General features: G+C 36.0%; 1 protein-coding gene across 2 annotated transcripts in view; it reads right to left on the reverse strand.

The window, feature by feature from the left end:
• Positions 1-4290: 4290 nt before the first annotated feature.
• The window catches only part of itgav (integrin, alpha V), a 121527-nt gene continuing 110100 nt past the window's right edge, over positions 4291-15717 (reverse strand). For both annotated transcript variants that reach the window (XM_069934770.1, XM_069934772.1), the window contains 7 exons: positions 12058-12157; positions 10260-10418; positions 8293-8394; positions 7481-7594; positions 7200-7301; positions 6989-7111; positions 4291-5540 (listed from right to left, as the gene is read on the reverse strand). In XM_069934770.1, coding sequence (XP_069790871.1) covers positions 5439-5540; positions 6989-7111; positions 7200-7301; positions 7481-7594; positions 8293-8394; positions 10260-10418; positions 12058-12157 — 802 coding nt within the window. In that variant the 3' untranslated portion in view covers positions 4291-5438. The remainder of the gene's footprint in view (positions 5541-6988; positions 7112-7199; positions 7302-7480; positions 7595-8292; positions 8395-10259; positions 10419-12057; positions 12158-15717) is intronic.

The raw sequence follows: 15717 nt of genomic DNA on the forward strand, positions 1-15717 counted from the left end.
TACATTAAAAATGCTTTACCTCCAATCCTTAGTGTAATTTATTCTGCCCATGAGTTTAAAAAATAGTTTGTAATTTCTGTAAGCCCTGTTAAACTCAAGTCTCTGCAAACTTCCAGTGTGGGCCCTTGCAGATTCAGAATTGAATTGCTTCAGCAATGGCAGATTTGAATCATGTGACCAAGCCTTAAAGCTCTGGGCATCCTTCCAAAGCAGTGGTTCTCAACCTTCTTCTTTCCACTCACATACTATTGGTGCTCTGTAAAGGATTGTTTAAGGTGATGTGTGGGTGGAAAGGAAAGGCTGAGAATCGCTGCTCAAGACCCAATTGTTACTGAAATATTTTATTTGAGAAAAATTGCCTTTGGCCCATTTCCTTTGGAGTTATGAAACCATGTACATAACGAGTGTTAGAAGTAGAAATACCTTTAAAGAAATTCATACCACCTTAATCACAGAGCACCTATGGCCTCGGGAAAGAAAAAGGTTGAGAATTACTGTTATATAGTCTTTCTTTGAGATGTTTCTTAAAGCCCACCATTTATACATAACTTTAGACACCAATCCTGCCTTCTTTTAACTCAGTGTCAAATGCCTTACAATTTCTATAATATTTTAGATATATCCTAAAATATTTCAGGTTATTTTCTGACAGTAGACATCAATGCAAGCTCTTGTTAACTTAGAGAATCAAGAAAAGCGTGTATTTAACTGTCCACTGGATTGAAATCTCAAAGTTGCTTCCTTTAGGCAGGAATTTCAAGGCATCTTCACCCATTTTGTCTATCATAATCCCATTCACTTCCTCACATGCATTTATCTGATTTTTTTCCCCCTTTGAATTTAATACTATTGGACAACTAATTTAGCAACTTTATTCCTGTTAATGTTGCACTCCAATTATATGTTGCAATGTTTCCACGGGTGGGAGAGTCACAAGCTCGGGGACTTGGAAATAAAATAAGATTGTTTAAAACTGTGTACAGAAATGTCTTCTCTCAGAGGATTGTGAACTCGGGAATTATCTGCTAGAGGGTGGTGAAGGCCACAAATTTAATGGTGGAAGTAGATAAATATTTACAAGTTCAAGAAATTGAGAGTTATGGGAAACTGGCACAGAAGAGGACAAAGCCAGCATAGATCAGTCATGTTCATATTGAATGGTGGTCAAGTTTGAGAGGAAGGTGGCTTACCCCACTCCTATTTTCAAGTACTTGTGGGTACAAGCAATATCCCAGTATATGCAGACAGCCTTCCTATTAATCCATCCATAAAGTGGATCAGTGACAATTCATTTAATTAGAAGCACAATGTTTTATGTGATGACCAGTGTTCTGACTGACATGTACTGTGTACTTAGTGGATATTTGAAACCTCTACCTTATTTGGAAATTCAAACCATAATTTCAGATGACAGCTGTACAAAACATTATTGAAATCTGGAACCAAATAAAAGATATGCACCAAAATAATAGTGAATCCTTGCAAATAAATAGGGAATAATTACAAATGATTAGATTTTTAAAAAAATTATGTGGCAGGCAAACTAGTTAATGAACCACCATTATTCCTGTCAACTGATTGTAATGCCACACCAAAGCTTATCTTGAATGTTCACACTGGTCCAAGCCCATTACTGTAAAAGAGGCCAGGAGGCAGGCCCAGAATAGACATGCCATTGATGCATTAATAAGATTACTGAAGAACTTAATTACCTTTCTTTTACTTTAAAAAAATAATCACCATCTTTAGAGCATAGAGTAAATAAAATGCCAATATCATAAACTTTTCATTGAGGCTATTTCTAGAATTGTGAGCAAAGTTCTAAGAATACTACAATGTGTAGCTACTAGTTTCCGCCTCAGTATTCTTCACTACAGGCATTGAACACTGCTCGTCACTCCTGAAAATAAACGGAATGCCTCCTTTCCAAATATAATAGCAGAAAGTTTCCATAATACTGAAGGATGAGAGTATATTTGAATGGCAAAAGATTTCTGGGAAAGCTAAAAAAAAATTGAAGGAAAGTAAGTGATCAAATAATAGAACCACTATCATTGGATTACATAACAGATTGGTCTAGGAACTAGAAGAGAAAGATAGAAGTGACAGGCTTAGATTTGGAAAGGTCACTCAAGCCTGTTCCAATGAAGTAAAGGTTCCATTCCTTTTTTAAATATTTGGCACACTAAAGGAATTTCTAAAATAGAGGATTGCTATGAAAATGGTCGATTGATGTCATTTGATCAGTTAAAAATTAAGTATGATATCCCACATAATTCACTTTTTTGTTATTTTCAATTAAGAGCTTATTTAAGAGAGAAATTAGGATGAGGTATAGTATTAAAAGATCCTACAGATTTAGAACAGTTGATTGTAGATGGAATGGTCAAAAAGTTTATTTCAATAGCATACATGATGTTACAAGATAAAGTACCTAAATTAGGTTTATTTAAGTCAAAAGAAAGGTGGGAAAAAAATTTAAATATACCAATAGATTAACAAGTTATGTCTAATACAATTAACTTAAGATATAGATTACTTCATTATAATTTTTTACATCAGTTATACATTACACCTCAGAAATTGTAGATGGAATTGAATACATTGATCAATATTTTAGATGTGGAGAAAATATTGGAACTTTTATTAATTCTATATGGTCTTCTTCAAAAGTTAAACCTTTTTGGATTTCTATTACAACAGGTTACAGGTGTTGTTTTTCTGTTGAAACCCTAAGTTATTATTGATGGGAAATTTTGAAAATACATTTATCAGGTTTTAAGTTGAAATTTGAATGCTTTGGTGATAGTAAGGAAATGTATTGCTCTTACTTGGAAATCAAATGTTTCATTAACATTAGGAAGATAATATACAGAGATTCAAAGTTGTATTCCATTAGAAAAAAAATACATCTAATTTTAGAGGTAAATATTCTGTATTTTTTTACAGATTTGGAGCCCGTATGATCGAACTATTATAAAATGATAAAATTGAAATTATAAATAATTCCTTCTGAATCCTCTGGACTGGAGAAGTCTTCTCTTAAAAATAAATAATGTTTTCTTGTGAAATGTTTTTGGGATCTTTGTGTGTTTTCTGAAGCAATCCAATTCAATATATAATCATATTCATTATGTATTTTAGTAATTTAATTTTTTTTAGTGGAGGTAGTAGGGGTTGGGGTTGGGTGTTGGGAGGGAGGGTTTAGTCAGGGTTTATTTAGATGGTTTTTTTGTGTTTTTTTTTCTCTTTTTTCTTTTTATTTATATAAATCAACACATATTTAATTAAATTTTATAATAATGTGGTATATGGTCTTTGTTTGTTATATATCTATTGATCTTAAATAAAATATTTTAAAAAAAGGTTCCATTACTGTCACATAATACTCAGGGGTTCAGTCTAATTTTTTAGGTGCTGGAGCTCATCAAAAACAGTGACAAGGAGGTGCAGGTGCCATAGCTGCCCTCCGGTGAGTCCGGAAGCACCGCACCCTGGCAATACATTTAGAAAGTAATATACATGAAATTCTTTAACTTTGTCAGCCGTAAGGAAGCCAGAGTGTCGCCACTTTGTCCAGCATCCCTCACAGAAATGAAGCCCTAGCGAGGAACAAACTCACGACCCCTAGTTTACAAGACCAGTGCTCTAACCACCGAGCTATCGGAGCCTCGGAATGATTATCGAAAGTGACTATTTCTTTCCAGTTGTTGATAAAACAGTTGCACATTTTCTTTTGTCTCTCACTCCCTGACCTTGAGCTAATTTAAGAGGCTGAACTTATGTAAAAGTTAGTGAATGCACCATCTTTGTCAGGTAGCAATATTCCACCGCGTTGATCTAGAAACCAAGAACATTTCTCGCTGACTTCACATAAATTAAACTTATCCTGAATCGAGGCTCTTTATATTTTAAACAGAAACTAAATTCTCTAACCAGTTAAAACAGCCAATGCACAATAGCATTTGGAGTGACATTCACAAGCCAAATATACAGGATAATGATTAAAAAAAAAAAATTTTTGTAATTCAGACAAATGTGGACCTGATATTGTTCATGTAGAAACCCTGCAGCTGCTAATTTGACACTTGAGCTGTGCAATCCTAAGAAATCTCAGCCAAACCCTGATTTATTCCATTTGCATCAAATTGGTCCTTTTAGCTACTCATTAAAAATATTATGTTTCAAAATTTAGATATTATGATCAAATACGATCTTAACCCTCTCCTCCACTATTATGTTGCAAGATGCATGCCCATGATTATTATAGTTTCAAAGGATGACACAGACTTTGAAATTCATAACCCATTTATTTCCTTTAAAAGGCTATGAAATACAATCATCCCAAAGGTATACAAGCTATCAAAACAACAATTTTAAATCTTAAAAGATACATGCCAAAATATTCATTTCCCTTTAAAATATAATCAAACCTACGAGAAGACAGACTGCCTGATATTCTGATCAAAGAGTTCTGAAAATATTTGTGCATTTTCTCTTTATTAAATGCAACATGTTTATCATCAGTAATCAAACAACATTATCTACATTTCACAAATACAAGCTTTTTTAAAAATTGTAGTACAACTTGGTTGCCAGCTTGGAATAGGTCAGTCTGTACAAATAGGAATTAAAGGGTGAGCTGAATATGAATCCGATGGGGCAGTGAATTGCATTTAGGTTTTTAACACAACAATCTGGGTTATGTTATGCTTCAGAGTGCAACTGAGAAATAAAAAAGGTTTCTGGTAAGAAGAGTCCACAGTAAGTAGTATCAAAATAATTCACTGTAGTGCATTGTACATTTGCTCAATAATTTCCATTGTTAATCAAAATAAAATGCAACAAAACTACAGGCCGCATTACTCTCTATTCACCCAATATGGGCAATCAAAACACATTCCAAAACATTTCTTTTTAATATAGATTCTCATTGCAAAACCATTTTGCTTTTCTCCAAGTCTATTGGCAACAGTCATGTACTATTTAAAAAAAAAAGATATTAAAGCAAAAATGTAAGCAATTAGAACATTTAAGAGGTCTTGTTCTTAAATGACTTAATTTGCTTTTCAGTGAGGATTTACTAACCTATCGTGATATTGCACTTCAAAAGTTAAAATTAAAAACACAGGTTGCTGCATCAATGCATCAGCAACTGCGGCCAAGAATTTCACCATTTAAACCTGCAGCATTTGGCAGATTTTGAAGTGCTAATCAGTGCAATGAAATACATGAACCACATCAGTAGGAACCAGCAAAGCTAAATTTATATTGCTCTTGCTCAATAATTGTACCTACACCATATCAATACAAATAAAGACGCAAGTGCAAACTGCATTCTTGGCAGTTCATTTCATACCACGTTAGTTAGGTTGTTCACTTCAAGTCCAGGATTTAGTGTTGTTTGTTTGGGATGTTTATTTAACATCAAATGGGGCTTAAATTTCTGTAGCTCCATCTCCATTCATTTCCTGTGGCTGGAGTTGCTGTCGTTCAATGGAATCTTCACGTGGTGGTCGGACTCGTTTAAAAAAGCCAATCTGTTGAGAGAAAAAAAAACACACATTCTAATCCTTCCAATTTAAATTGTGCTACTGAACAACTTGTTTTAATGAAAATAAAAATCTTTTAAAAACTGCATTTGATGAAAATATGAAATATAAATAAAAGCTGCTAACAGCAGGAGAAACAGTCAACGTTTCTGCTCTGGGAACCCTCATCAATTTTTTGGTCTTGCTGAAAATGCAGGAACTTATTGCAAGATGATGGATTTTCACCTCTCCTCAGTCATTTTACTAAAAACATTCAAAGATTTTATCTAAGAATTTCTGCAGGTTTTGAAACTAATGAAAAAGTCTGTTTTAATTTCAATGAGAAAAACTCAAGCTCTTCCCATTCTAGAAACGGAGTAAAATCCAATAAACAAGTTGCACCTTGTAAGACAATACTTAAATTCAAGAATGCTTTTCTATTTGTATTCAACTAAAGCTGGGATTCTTATCATAACATTATCTACAAACAAATGACTTTGTCAATGTTCATGTACTAAGACACTCTCCTGGGAGCTGGTGACTTACTCTCATGGAAGTCACCAGATCTTACCTATGAAGCACATGATTTAAAGTGATTCTAGTATCCCTGTACAAACACCTGTACAAACAGTATAATCTGCCCAAAAAGCATAGGTCTGCACAAAGGGATGCCAACATTAAAGCTCAATTACTGGAGTTTTAAATAATCATTACAAATTCCTGCCTTCTTTGGATTTATACAGAATTATTCAGATTTACCAGCAACAGCTGGCACCCAGCAATAAAATCTGAAAATTAAGCCCCATCTTTCAAGAGCATTATTACTCTTGGCATGACAGACATAATGTTATTCTGTGTATGTCTTTAAATATACTTTACTTAAAAATATATATCTGCTATTTAATACTCAGGTTACTAACTAAACCAACAAAGATTTTCAAAGATCCATGGTTTGCCAACTTGAGAAATTTAATTCATTTTTTACTTTAACACAACCAAATCAAAAGTGGCTGCCGGAAATTTTTGTTCCATGGGTTCCTTATTCTCCTTAATAGATTCAATGTTTTGGGTTTGGTTCATATAGGAAGTTTAAATGGTCTGCATAGAAGAATTTAATTTCCCTCTAAACTCAGTTTATGAATATTGTAACATTAATCTACATCATATTATTCTACCAATTCAATGTGACAGTTATGATAACAATAAAACATACAGCAAAGACTTATTTTTCTTCTTAGATGGTTGTCACAAAAAATTAATATGCTCTTTCCGCCAACAATTTTTGAATTGTTCCTAAATTGTGGAACAGACAGGCTTTTGTGTCGAAGTCCTTCAATGTAGTACAGCTCTCAATGGTGAAAGGTAATGTGATCATGGGTCTATTATCCAGTGACCTCACTGCAATTTTTATGCAGAGACTGCTTAATGCTAGAGGCCTGGCAATATGTAGTACGTACCTTGTACATGACAAATACGAGGAGACCCAAAAGTAGAAGGCCAGCCAGGAGTGCTAATATAATGACCCAAAATGGCACCTGATGAGGAGCTGTTGGCTTGTCCCAAGTCACTAAGGTGTTGACCTACAGTAAAAAAAAAAATTAGTGGTTATATAACAAGTTTTTAAACTTTAATTTTCAAGCAAAATAATGGTCTGAAATAAGTACATACCACAATAAATCCAGAAGGAAGTTCAGCAGAGAAATTTTTGTATGGCATTTCTATGACAGTGTACGTTGCTGAAGCATTCAAGGAGTAGGACTGATTCTTCTTCTAGTAAAGTTAAAAATAAATGGAAAAACATTAGTTTGAGGTCTTGTATGCATCTTCCAAATAGTCTTTTCACTGCTTATCTTATAAAACACTCCCAGGAACAACTATACAGTAAAAGAATAGTAGCAAATTGAACAAAGTTTATGCAGAAGTAATTTCAAAAATTGCCTGCCACTCACCTGCATGAATGTTGCAGCCCACAATCGTGACCTGATGTGCAGAACTACACTCTTGCCCTTTTCTAGCTTTCCAATCTGGCAGTTTATTTTCATACATTCAACTGTGCCACATTCCTGTGGGAATTAATACATTTCAATCCAATGACATTATGTTCTCCCAAATTTGTTCATGGACATCATGGAAAGGTTTGGACACTTGAAACACATTAAATTTTCCAACTACACTTTTGATATTTATAGATTAAAGAATCAACTGCAGTGTGTTCAATGCTCTTATTAATAATGGGGAATGCCATCTTACAGTTCTAACATACCTTGCATCTGCACCATTATAAAGCCTGACTTATCAGACGTAAAACTGCAAAATGTTCACTGCTCTGTGATGCTGCAGGAAAGGATGTACAAATACGGAAAACGATTCTTTGCTGCATTGGTTCCACAACTTGGTAGCTTGCTAACAATCATCATCTAGTCTCAGTTACTTACTGCAAGGTTTCTGGTATAGAATGTGTGGAGTCAAAATTCTGCCGCAAAGCAGCAGCTTTGGAAAAGAAAAGAAAATCTGGACATTTGACATTTATTGCATGCTCAGTTTCCCATCATTTGAATGATATACAATTAGAATAGAATTAGATTATGTATATACTTTAGAATTACGTTTCTTCCAATCCCGACTCAACTTGCCTCTTAGAGTGCTTTTTAAACCAACTAGTATTTCTATGTGAAAGGCTTTGAACATGTTTGAAGAGTGTCTTTGAACATCATTGGTAACAAACTTGAGAATCAAGCGTTTAGTTCCACTGGATACATACCAGCACTTGAATCCCCTCTAATTCATTTACATTTCTACGTTTTCTATGGTGTTGAGGTTCTGCAGTTATAGATGATGACTGGTTTGCCTTAGAATCTGCAGTCTACAATAAAATGCATAACAAATCATAATTAATATTTCTTATATGTATGATATATATAAATATAAAATACTGTATTTGCATTTAATACATCATTTCCATAAAACAACAATTTCTACCAAATTATGTACATTTCACATCACTGCATTACGAGGACAATTTCAAGTCAATATTTGTTCTTTAATATGCCTATTTTATGAGTACCATCATTGGTGTTTACGTCATCTCTTCTTCTGTAATGATGTGGAAAATTAAACTGTATTTTGATAATGTGCAAAGTTCCGCTTTCTGCTAATAATTAATGTTAAACAAAAATTGGTGATCACGGAGAACGAAAGTGTCTCAGGAGCAGTACGCTTAAAAATAATGAAGAAAGTTACACTGGCATCTTAAACATAGCAAGAAACCCAGAAGACAAGCAGTCTTATGGTCAAAATTATCAGCTAAAGTTCTCCTTCCCCACCAAATCCACAGAGATTGGCAGTAGGCATTTAGTCAGTTGATAATGAGGGCAATCCATGTACATCATCGTACTCAGCCATGCAATGCAAATGCATGTTTGCAAAATACAGTACAACTCCGTTTATCCAAAATGGACTGGGCCTATGTAGAATAAACGTTTTTTTTTCGGAGAACTGTTCATTTTTTATAAAACACCTCAGTAGCAATACCAAATCACTTGTATCAACGATTAAACAACGACAAACAACAAAGGAAGGTTTTTTTAAACATTAAAATAATGTTTAATTCTAACCAAAAAAGTGCCGGCCATTGCCAATCATCGAAATGAACCCAACGCTGTTGCTGATCATCGAGACCACTCAACCACGGCTGCCGATCCCCGATGAACCCACCACTGCCGCTGATCGCTAAAGAGGCTTTCCAGGTTAATGGAACACTCACTGGCGAGTCGACAGGCTCCTGTCCTTCTGGTCATCGGAGCTCCCGATCCCAGAATCCTCACTCCAAATCCTCCCCAAGGAAGTAGGCCGAGGGGGGGGATTCAGAGTTGGTGTCCAGTGTACCAAGGAGGAAAGAGAATAGGAGGGGAGGGAATGCCACTGAACCAAGGTCTGTGCTCCTGCCCAGGAACCCAAGGTCCATGCTCCTCCACGACACTGGGGCAAGAGATTGTGTGCCAATTTGAGAGGGAGAGTTGGAAAGAAAAGTCAATAGGAGAAGGTAAAGAAGAAATGGAAAGAGAGAGGGGAGGGAGTTACTTGAAACGAGGACAATTGTCATTCTAATTTCACATTGGGTGATTTTTTTTTCAACCTGTGAGGTCAGTACGGCTCCAAAAAAATTTCAAATATATGAGGATTTTGGAGAATATGATTTTGGATAATCGGAATTGTTCTGTACTTGTAATTATGCTGGGTTTTTTCTCCCCAAGATCACCAGCAGCTCCTCTCTTATCATCATTTTGAAGGGATTCACTGTGGCTGCAAGAGAGTGCTATGCATGTGTGCTCTATCTAATGAAAGGCTCGCTTCTCGCCTCTCCATTATTAATAATGTGACTGAATACTCACCACACTCTTAAGTGGGCACAACTGGGAAAAAATACTATTCATGAAAGGGTAGTTTGTAAATGGTCTCATTCTCCACCCCTTTCACTCCCAAAGCTACTGGAGACAAAATCAGTGATGTCTCAAGGACCTTCCACTTGCACACAGTTCTGGACAGGTATCAAGGTTTCTTCATTGGTGCTAGATTGGTGTGTTGAAATTTCCAACTTAACATTATTATTGGGGCACTATCACCAGAAAGCCTAAAGTAGTTTAAGCTCCAGCAATTTTTTGATATAATTAGGCGGTGTTCTTTCCACAAAAAATATTAAAAACTAAAACCGTTAAGTGTAATATCTACCTTTAAATTCAATGCGTTGATAATTGTATCTGAAGTACAATTCATTGGACCCTCAGCTGTATACTCCATCACATACAACAAGAAATTGTCCTTAAACTTGTACGGCCATTGCAGATCCAATATGGCTTTGCTAAAAGCACTTGGTCCATTGTTCCGTAACTTTAAAAGAGATTTCTCATTAGCATTTTACATTCTTTTATAAGCAGTCATTAGAAATTGACAAACATGACTTCCTGTGACCATCCAAGACTCTCAGTTCATGGAAGAATGTTGGTCTGCCTACAGAAACTGCCTTTGAGCTGCTGAGGTTAAAGTCAAGAGTGAGTCTGAGCTGCCATTGTACCCGACACACTGGTCTCAGCCTCTGTCAGTCACTTTTCTCTTTACATTACACTTTAACCTGATGATATATTGATATTATCTGAACTCCTGTAATGCTCTGATCACAGACTCCAACTAAATTATGATCAATTCCAAGACATGCCCAACGTATATATTCTTATCAAATTCAGTCTCCCAAATGCTGAGTGTTGTTCCTGTTTCCCCAAATTCATTCACCAGGGTTGTCCCTCCAAGTCATAATTTGGTTAATTATTTTTCAAATTAATATTTACACTTGGCAACATGGTTAGCACAGCTGTTAGAGCAACGCTGTCTGAGAGGAGATTTTATACGTCCTCCCTGTGTCTGCATTGGTTTCCTCCAAGTGCTCTGTTTTCCTCCCTCCCTCCAAAGGGCACAGGGTTTGTAGGTTAATTGGCACAGGCTCATGGGCTGGAAGGACCTGTTACCATTCTGTATCTCTAAATTAAAACTTAAATGATTTCCCTTCACTGTATATAAAGATGCAAGTTGGTAGTTTTTATTTAAAACCTGTTACTGCTGTACACTTCCTCTGGGTGTGGTGCCATTAAACAAGAATATCATCTTGGGTTTTGTTTATATCTGCCACCTTTCCAGCAACACTGAGATCATTAGAACTATTTGAACAGCTTTGGAGGACTAAGGAAGAAGCCAGAATATTAACTTTCAGGAGGTGATTGCTGAGGGTTAGACATTTATCCCTCATCTCTTGCTCTTTAGTCAAATCCTTAAATTAATGAATATTAAAGATATATTGAGTTTCAAAACTAATTATTGTGGGCAATTCCTTTGCCACAATTTTAACCAAGCATCCTCGTCCTAAACACAGTTTTCAACAATTATGTTTTCTCACAGCTCTTCCCTTGATAAAGCTGCACAACTTTCTTCTTGTGACAATTAATAATTGGAAAGAAAATTTGGTCTTGCCACATTCAGAACTTGATTGTAGGTGCAGTTACGAGGTTCAAAAGACACTTGGACTGATATATGGATACGATTAAGGACCAAATGAAGGCAAATGGGAATAGCCCAGAAAGCCAACTGTCAGAATGGATGATTGAGGCCCAAGGGCCTGTTTCGTGCTGTATATTCAATATGAAAAAAATAATTCTTAATGAAGCAATTAATCCAATGAAGAGTCAGTATTCCACATCCAAGACTCTCAGTTCATTGGAGAATGTTGGTCTGCCTACAGAAATTGCCTTTGTGCTGCTGAGGTTAAAGTCAAGAGTGAGCCTGAGCTGCCACCATTAACAATATAGTAACTGCTAACATTCAGCCCTGAGAGAACAAGACTTCTCCCACGTGTTCATGCAATTTTTATCCTTAACTATTATAAATAATGAATCCAATCTTAAATATTCAGGATGAAGTAGCAATTTTCTGCTCAAGAACAGTAAAAATTCACAATTCTAAAGAATAAATCTATCCTAACCTCATAGACATGCATGACAAATGGGCCAACGTCCTCTTCATTCTGAGGGTCCTCCTTCCAGTTTGCAATGGGTAAAAACAGCTGATCAGGAGAAGAAACACTAGCCAAATAATTTTTAAAAAATGATCAGAACAAGAATATGAATACAGCAGTGCATGCAGCATTTATACCAGTGGTTCTCAACCTTTTTCTTTCCACTCACGTAGTAATCCCTATGCCATCAGTGCTCTGTGATTAGTAAGGGATTGCTTAAGGTGGGATGTGAGTGGGAAGGGAAGGTTAAGAATCACGGTTACTGAAATATTTTGCTTGACTCTAATTACAAGGTAGTACAGCATTGTATTATTAATGTCAGCAGGGCATTCTTTATATTTTTTTTAAACTTTATTTAAAATAAAACAAAAACATAACATATAGTATAAATAGTCAAAGAATTTTTTTTTCATTAATACCCATTCCCCCCCCCCCACCCTTACAGCCAGCTCCCTTAAGGGGAGCAAAAAAAAATAAAGAAAATATTAATTATATATATATATTTTTTTTTAATTTTAAATGTTAACATTTCAAAGTATATCTAAATGCATATATTTCAAATACGGTGACCACTTACTAACAAAAGAAGAAAAATTATTATGTGTAATTATCATATTAAAGTATAAGTAATTTTTTCCATAACAACACATAACTCCAATTCATTATGCCAACGAGCCAAATTAATCTCAGTATCATCTTTCAAAGTACTTGCTATACATTTACGCTCTACTGATAGTACCAAACGTACAAAAGCAATTTGAATTTTATCCAATCCCATTCCTCTTAACGAATATGTTTCCCAACAAGAAAATCGTTGGATCTAACGGTAGTATAAAATTATATAATTTCTCCAAAACTACTTTAATACCTTGACAAAATGATTGAACTTTAACACATGTAAAAAAGTTGCAATACATGAACCACATCTAAAACAAGAATCCGAATTACTAAATCCATATTCTTTTAACTTTTCTGGGGTCAAATACAATTGATGTAAAAAATTATAATTAACCATTCCATAGTGCACATTGGTCAATTTAATTATGTCTTGACACACATTCTTCAGGAAAAATAAACACTAAATCACTCTCCCATTTAAGTTTAGATTTCTCCCAATCTGGCTTATCCATACTATCTTCTAACAAATTATACATAACTGAAATATAGCCCTTTTTCAGTATAGAGGAAATCAAAGATTCAAATCTTGACAAAGTAGGTAAAATCATCTCGTTACCATAATTATCTTTTATCAATGCTCTAAGTTGATAATACACAAACAGATGAATATCAAAGTTTTCAGTGTCATCCACCTCCCCCAGCCAGATACATATTGATTATTTAATCAAACACAATCAAATATAGTTCACAATGATTCCAAGCCCAATGACTGCTCCGGATCTTCAACATCAAGAAAATTCTGTGTCAACTCTTCTTTCCTTCCATTCTTTCCATTCTTTCCATTCCCATGTCCATTCACTCTCCTCTTAGGAGATAATGGAAGAGGAGATCCATTTCTTTGCAATTCCGGCAAAGAATTAGCAAAAACCAAGGCATCATAATCATTCTCAAAAAATTGAGATTGAAAATGACCATAGAAAACCTTCAAAATTGCTGGATAACGAAAAGCAAACCTGAAACCTTTTCACCACAAAACATCTTTAGCCATATTAAATTCTCGTCGTCTTCTAATAACCTCCTGACTCAAATCAGCACAAAATAACACCCTATTATGTTGAACCATTAACAGAGATCGATTCTGTCTTGCATTCTGTACTACCATATGTAGAATCATTTCATGATCTTGATATTTTAAACAACAAATCAAAACTGCTCTCGGTGCTTGTCCTGGAAGTGGTCTTCTTCTCAAAGCCCTATGAGCCCTATCCAATTCCAAACCTTCAGGGAAAGACTCTTTACCCAGCACCTCTGGGATCCAGTGTTTAAAAAAAATTATAGGGTCAGCACCTTCCATATCCTCTGGAAGACCAACTATTTTCACATTATTCCTTCGACTTTGATTTTCCAACAAATCAATCTTCTTCATTAAATCTCTTTTCTGAATCCCCCAATCTACAAAAGAGCCTTCCACTTTTTCCATTTTTTCTCTATTTCATTCCACCTGAGTTTGACACTCAGAGAAAGCTGTTTCAATTTTCTTAAAATGATCTTGCAAAGTATCTTCTGGTTGTATACATTTATTAATATCAATTTAACTACAGTCATTTCCTGCTTCACAGTTGACATTTCATCACACAAAGTATTCATTTTTATTTTCATCTCCATAAATCCTTGAGTCATTTGAGTTGATACTTGTTTTGACATATTATGCATTTGCTCTATTTGACCAGCAATCCTATCCAAAACAGTAAATACTGTTCCACTTTTTGAGATTCACCCTCTTTAACAGCAAGCTCCTCCTCCTGGACATATTCCAATAAGGTAAGTTCCTCTTCTTCTTCAGTCAGCACAATTCACTTAACTGAACTGCTGCGGGTCTGGACACATGACGCCGACACCCCGACCACTTCAGGACGCCGGCGGTCAGGCTCCCCCACAGCGCTGATCTTGTCCAATAGCTCCAGGGCCCGCGATGCCACACGCAGACCAGGCGAAGCCGTCAGATGCACAGAGGTGTCTTCCGACGCTACCCTGTGCGCCACCAGGCCCCCCAGCGAGGTCGCGGGCTCACGGGTCCCCTTATTGGCCATGCCACCCACGCGCACGACTACACGTGGATGCGGGTCGGCAATGGCCGAACTCACCAATGTGCCAGCGCCATCTTGCAGATACAGGATCGGTGCCGGAGTCAAAATCGAACGGGCTGGAGTCCTCTGAGGCTTGGAGACTCCCAACAATGACTCCATGGATTCAGCAATACAGGTAGGCCTCAATTCTTCCGCACTTTTATATGGTAGTTTCTTCTGAAGCTGAGGTTTAGTCTTTTTCACATTAAGATGCCATCATAAAGCACTGTTATTTAAATAACTGTAAATCTTATTTTTAATCACTTTTAGACTATTAAAAAACCGGGTATTTAATGATCCAGCTGGGGAGAGGTGGAACACATGTCTTCCTTCTACGCCATCTTGCCACGCCCACTCAGCAGGGCATTCTCTATTGATGTGATGTCATTCTCACATCTGTGTTTAACCGAGATTATTATTTGCAGGCAACTGAAAGGGAAGTGCCACAATACACACAAAACTCTTCCATGGGTGCTGCTGAATGAATAGATACAGTAATAATAATTGCAAGTGGCAGAATGCTTCCAAGGGAACAGAAAGACATGGACAAGCTGGTAAACAGCCATGGGAACAATGTTCTTCACTCAAGGGGACAATGAAGACACACACTCCAAGTTCACAAGCAGGTGCTTTTAACAGGAGGCTCACTGGACTGTTTTTGAAAATGGACTTTGGAGAAGTAGAGCAATTCTGTGTGCATCTAAGAGTTCTTTACTCAGATGGATGTTCATTCTCCCTGATTTGAAAACTTAGTAGTTTGAAACTCTCTCAAATGACATCAAACATAATGCAACACTCAAAAATGATCAGCAATAAGATTTTCATTTTCACTATTTTTGTTTATTCTCAGGAATACCAGTCTACTTTCCTCTTGAAAGCGCCA

The sequence above is a fragment of the Narcine bancroftii genome, chromosome 4, assembly GCF_036971445.1.
Source record: "Narcine bancroftii isolate sNarBan1 chromosome 4, sNarBan1.hap1, whole genome shotgun sequence".
In the NCBI taxonomy this organism is placed as follows: domain Eukaryota; kingdom Metazoa; phylum Chordata; class Chondrichthyes; order Torpediniformes; family Narcinidae; genus Narcine; species Narcine bancroftii.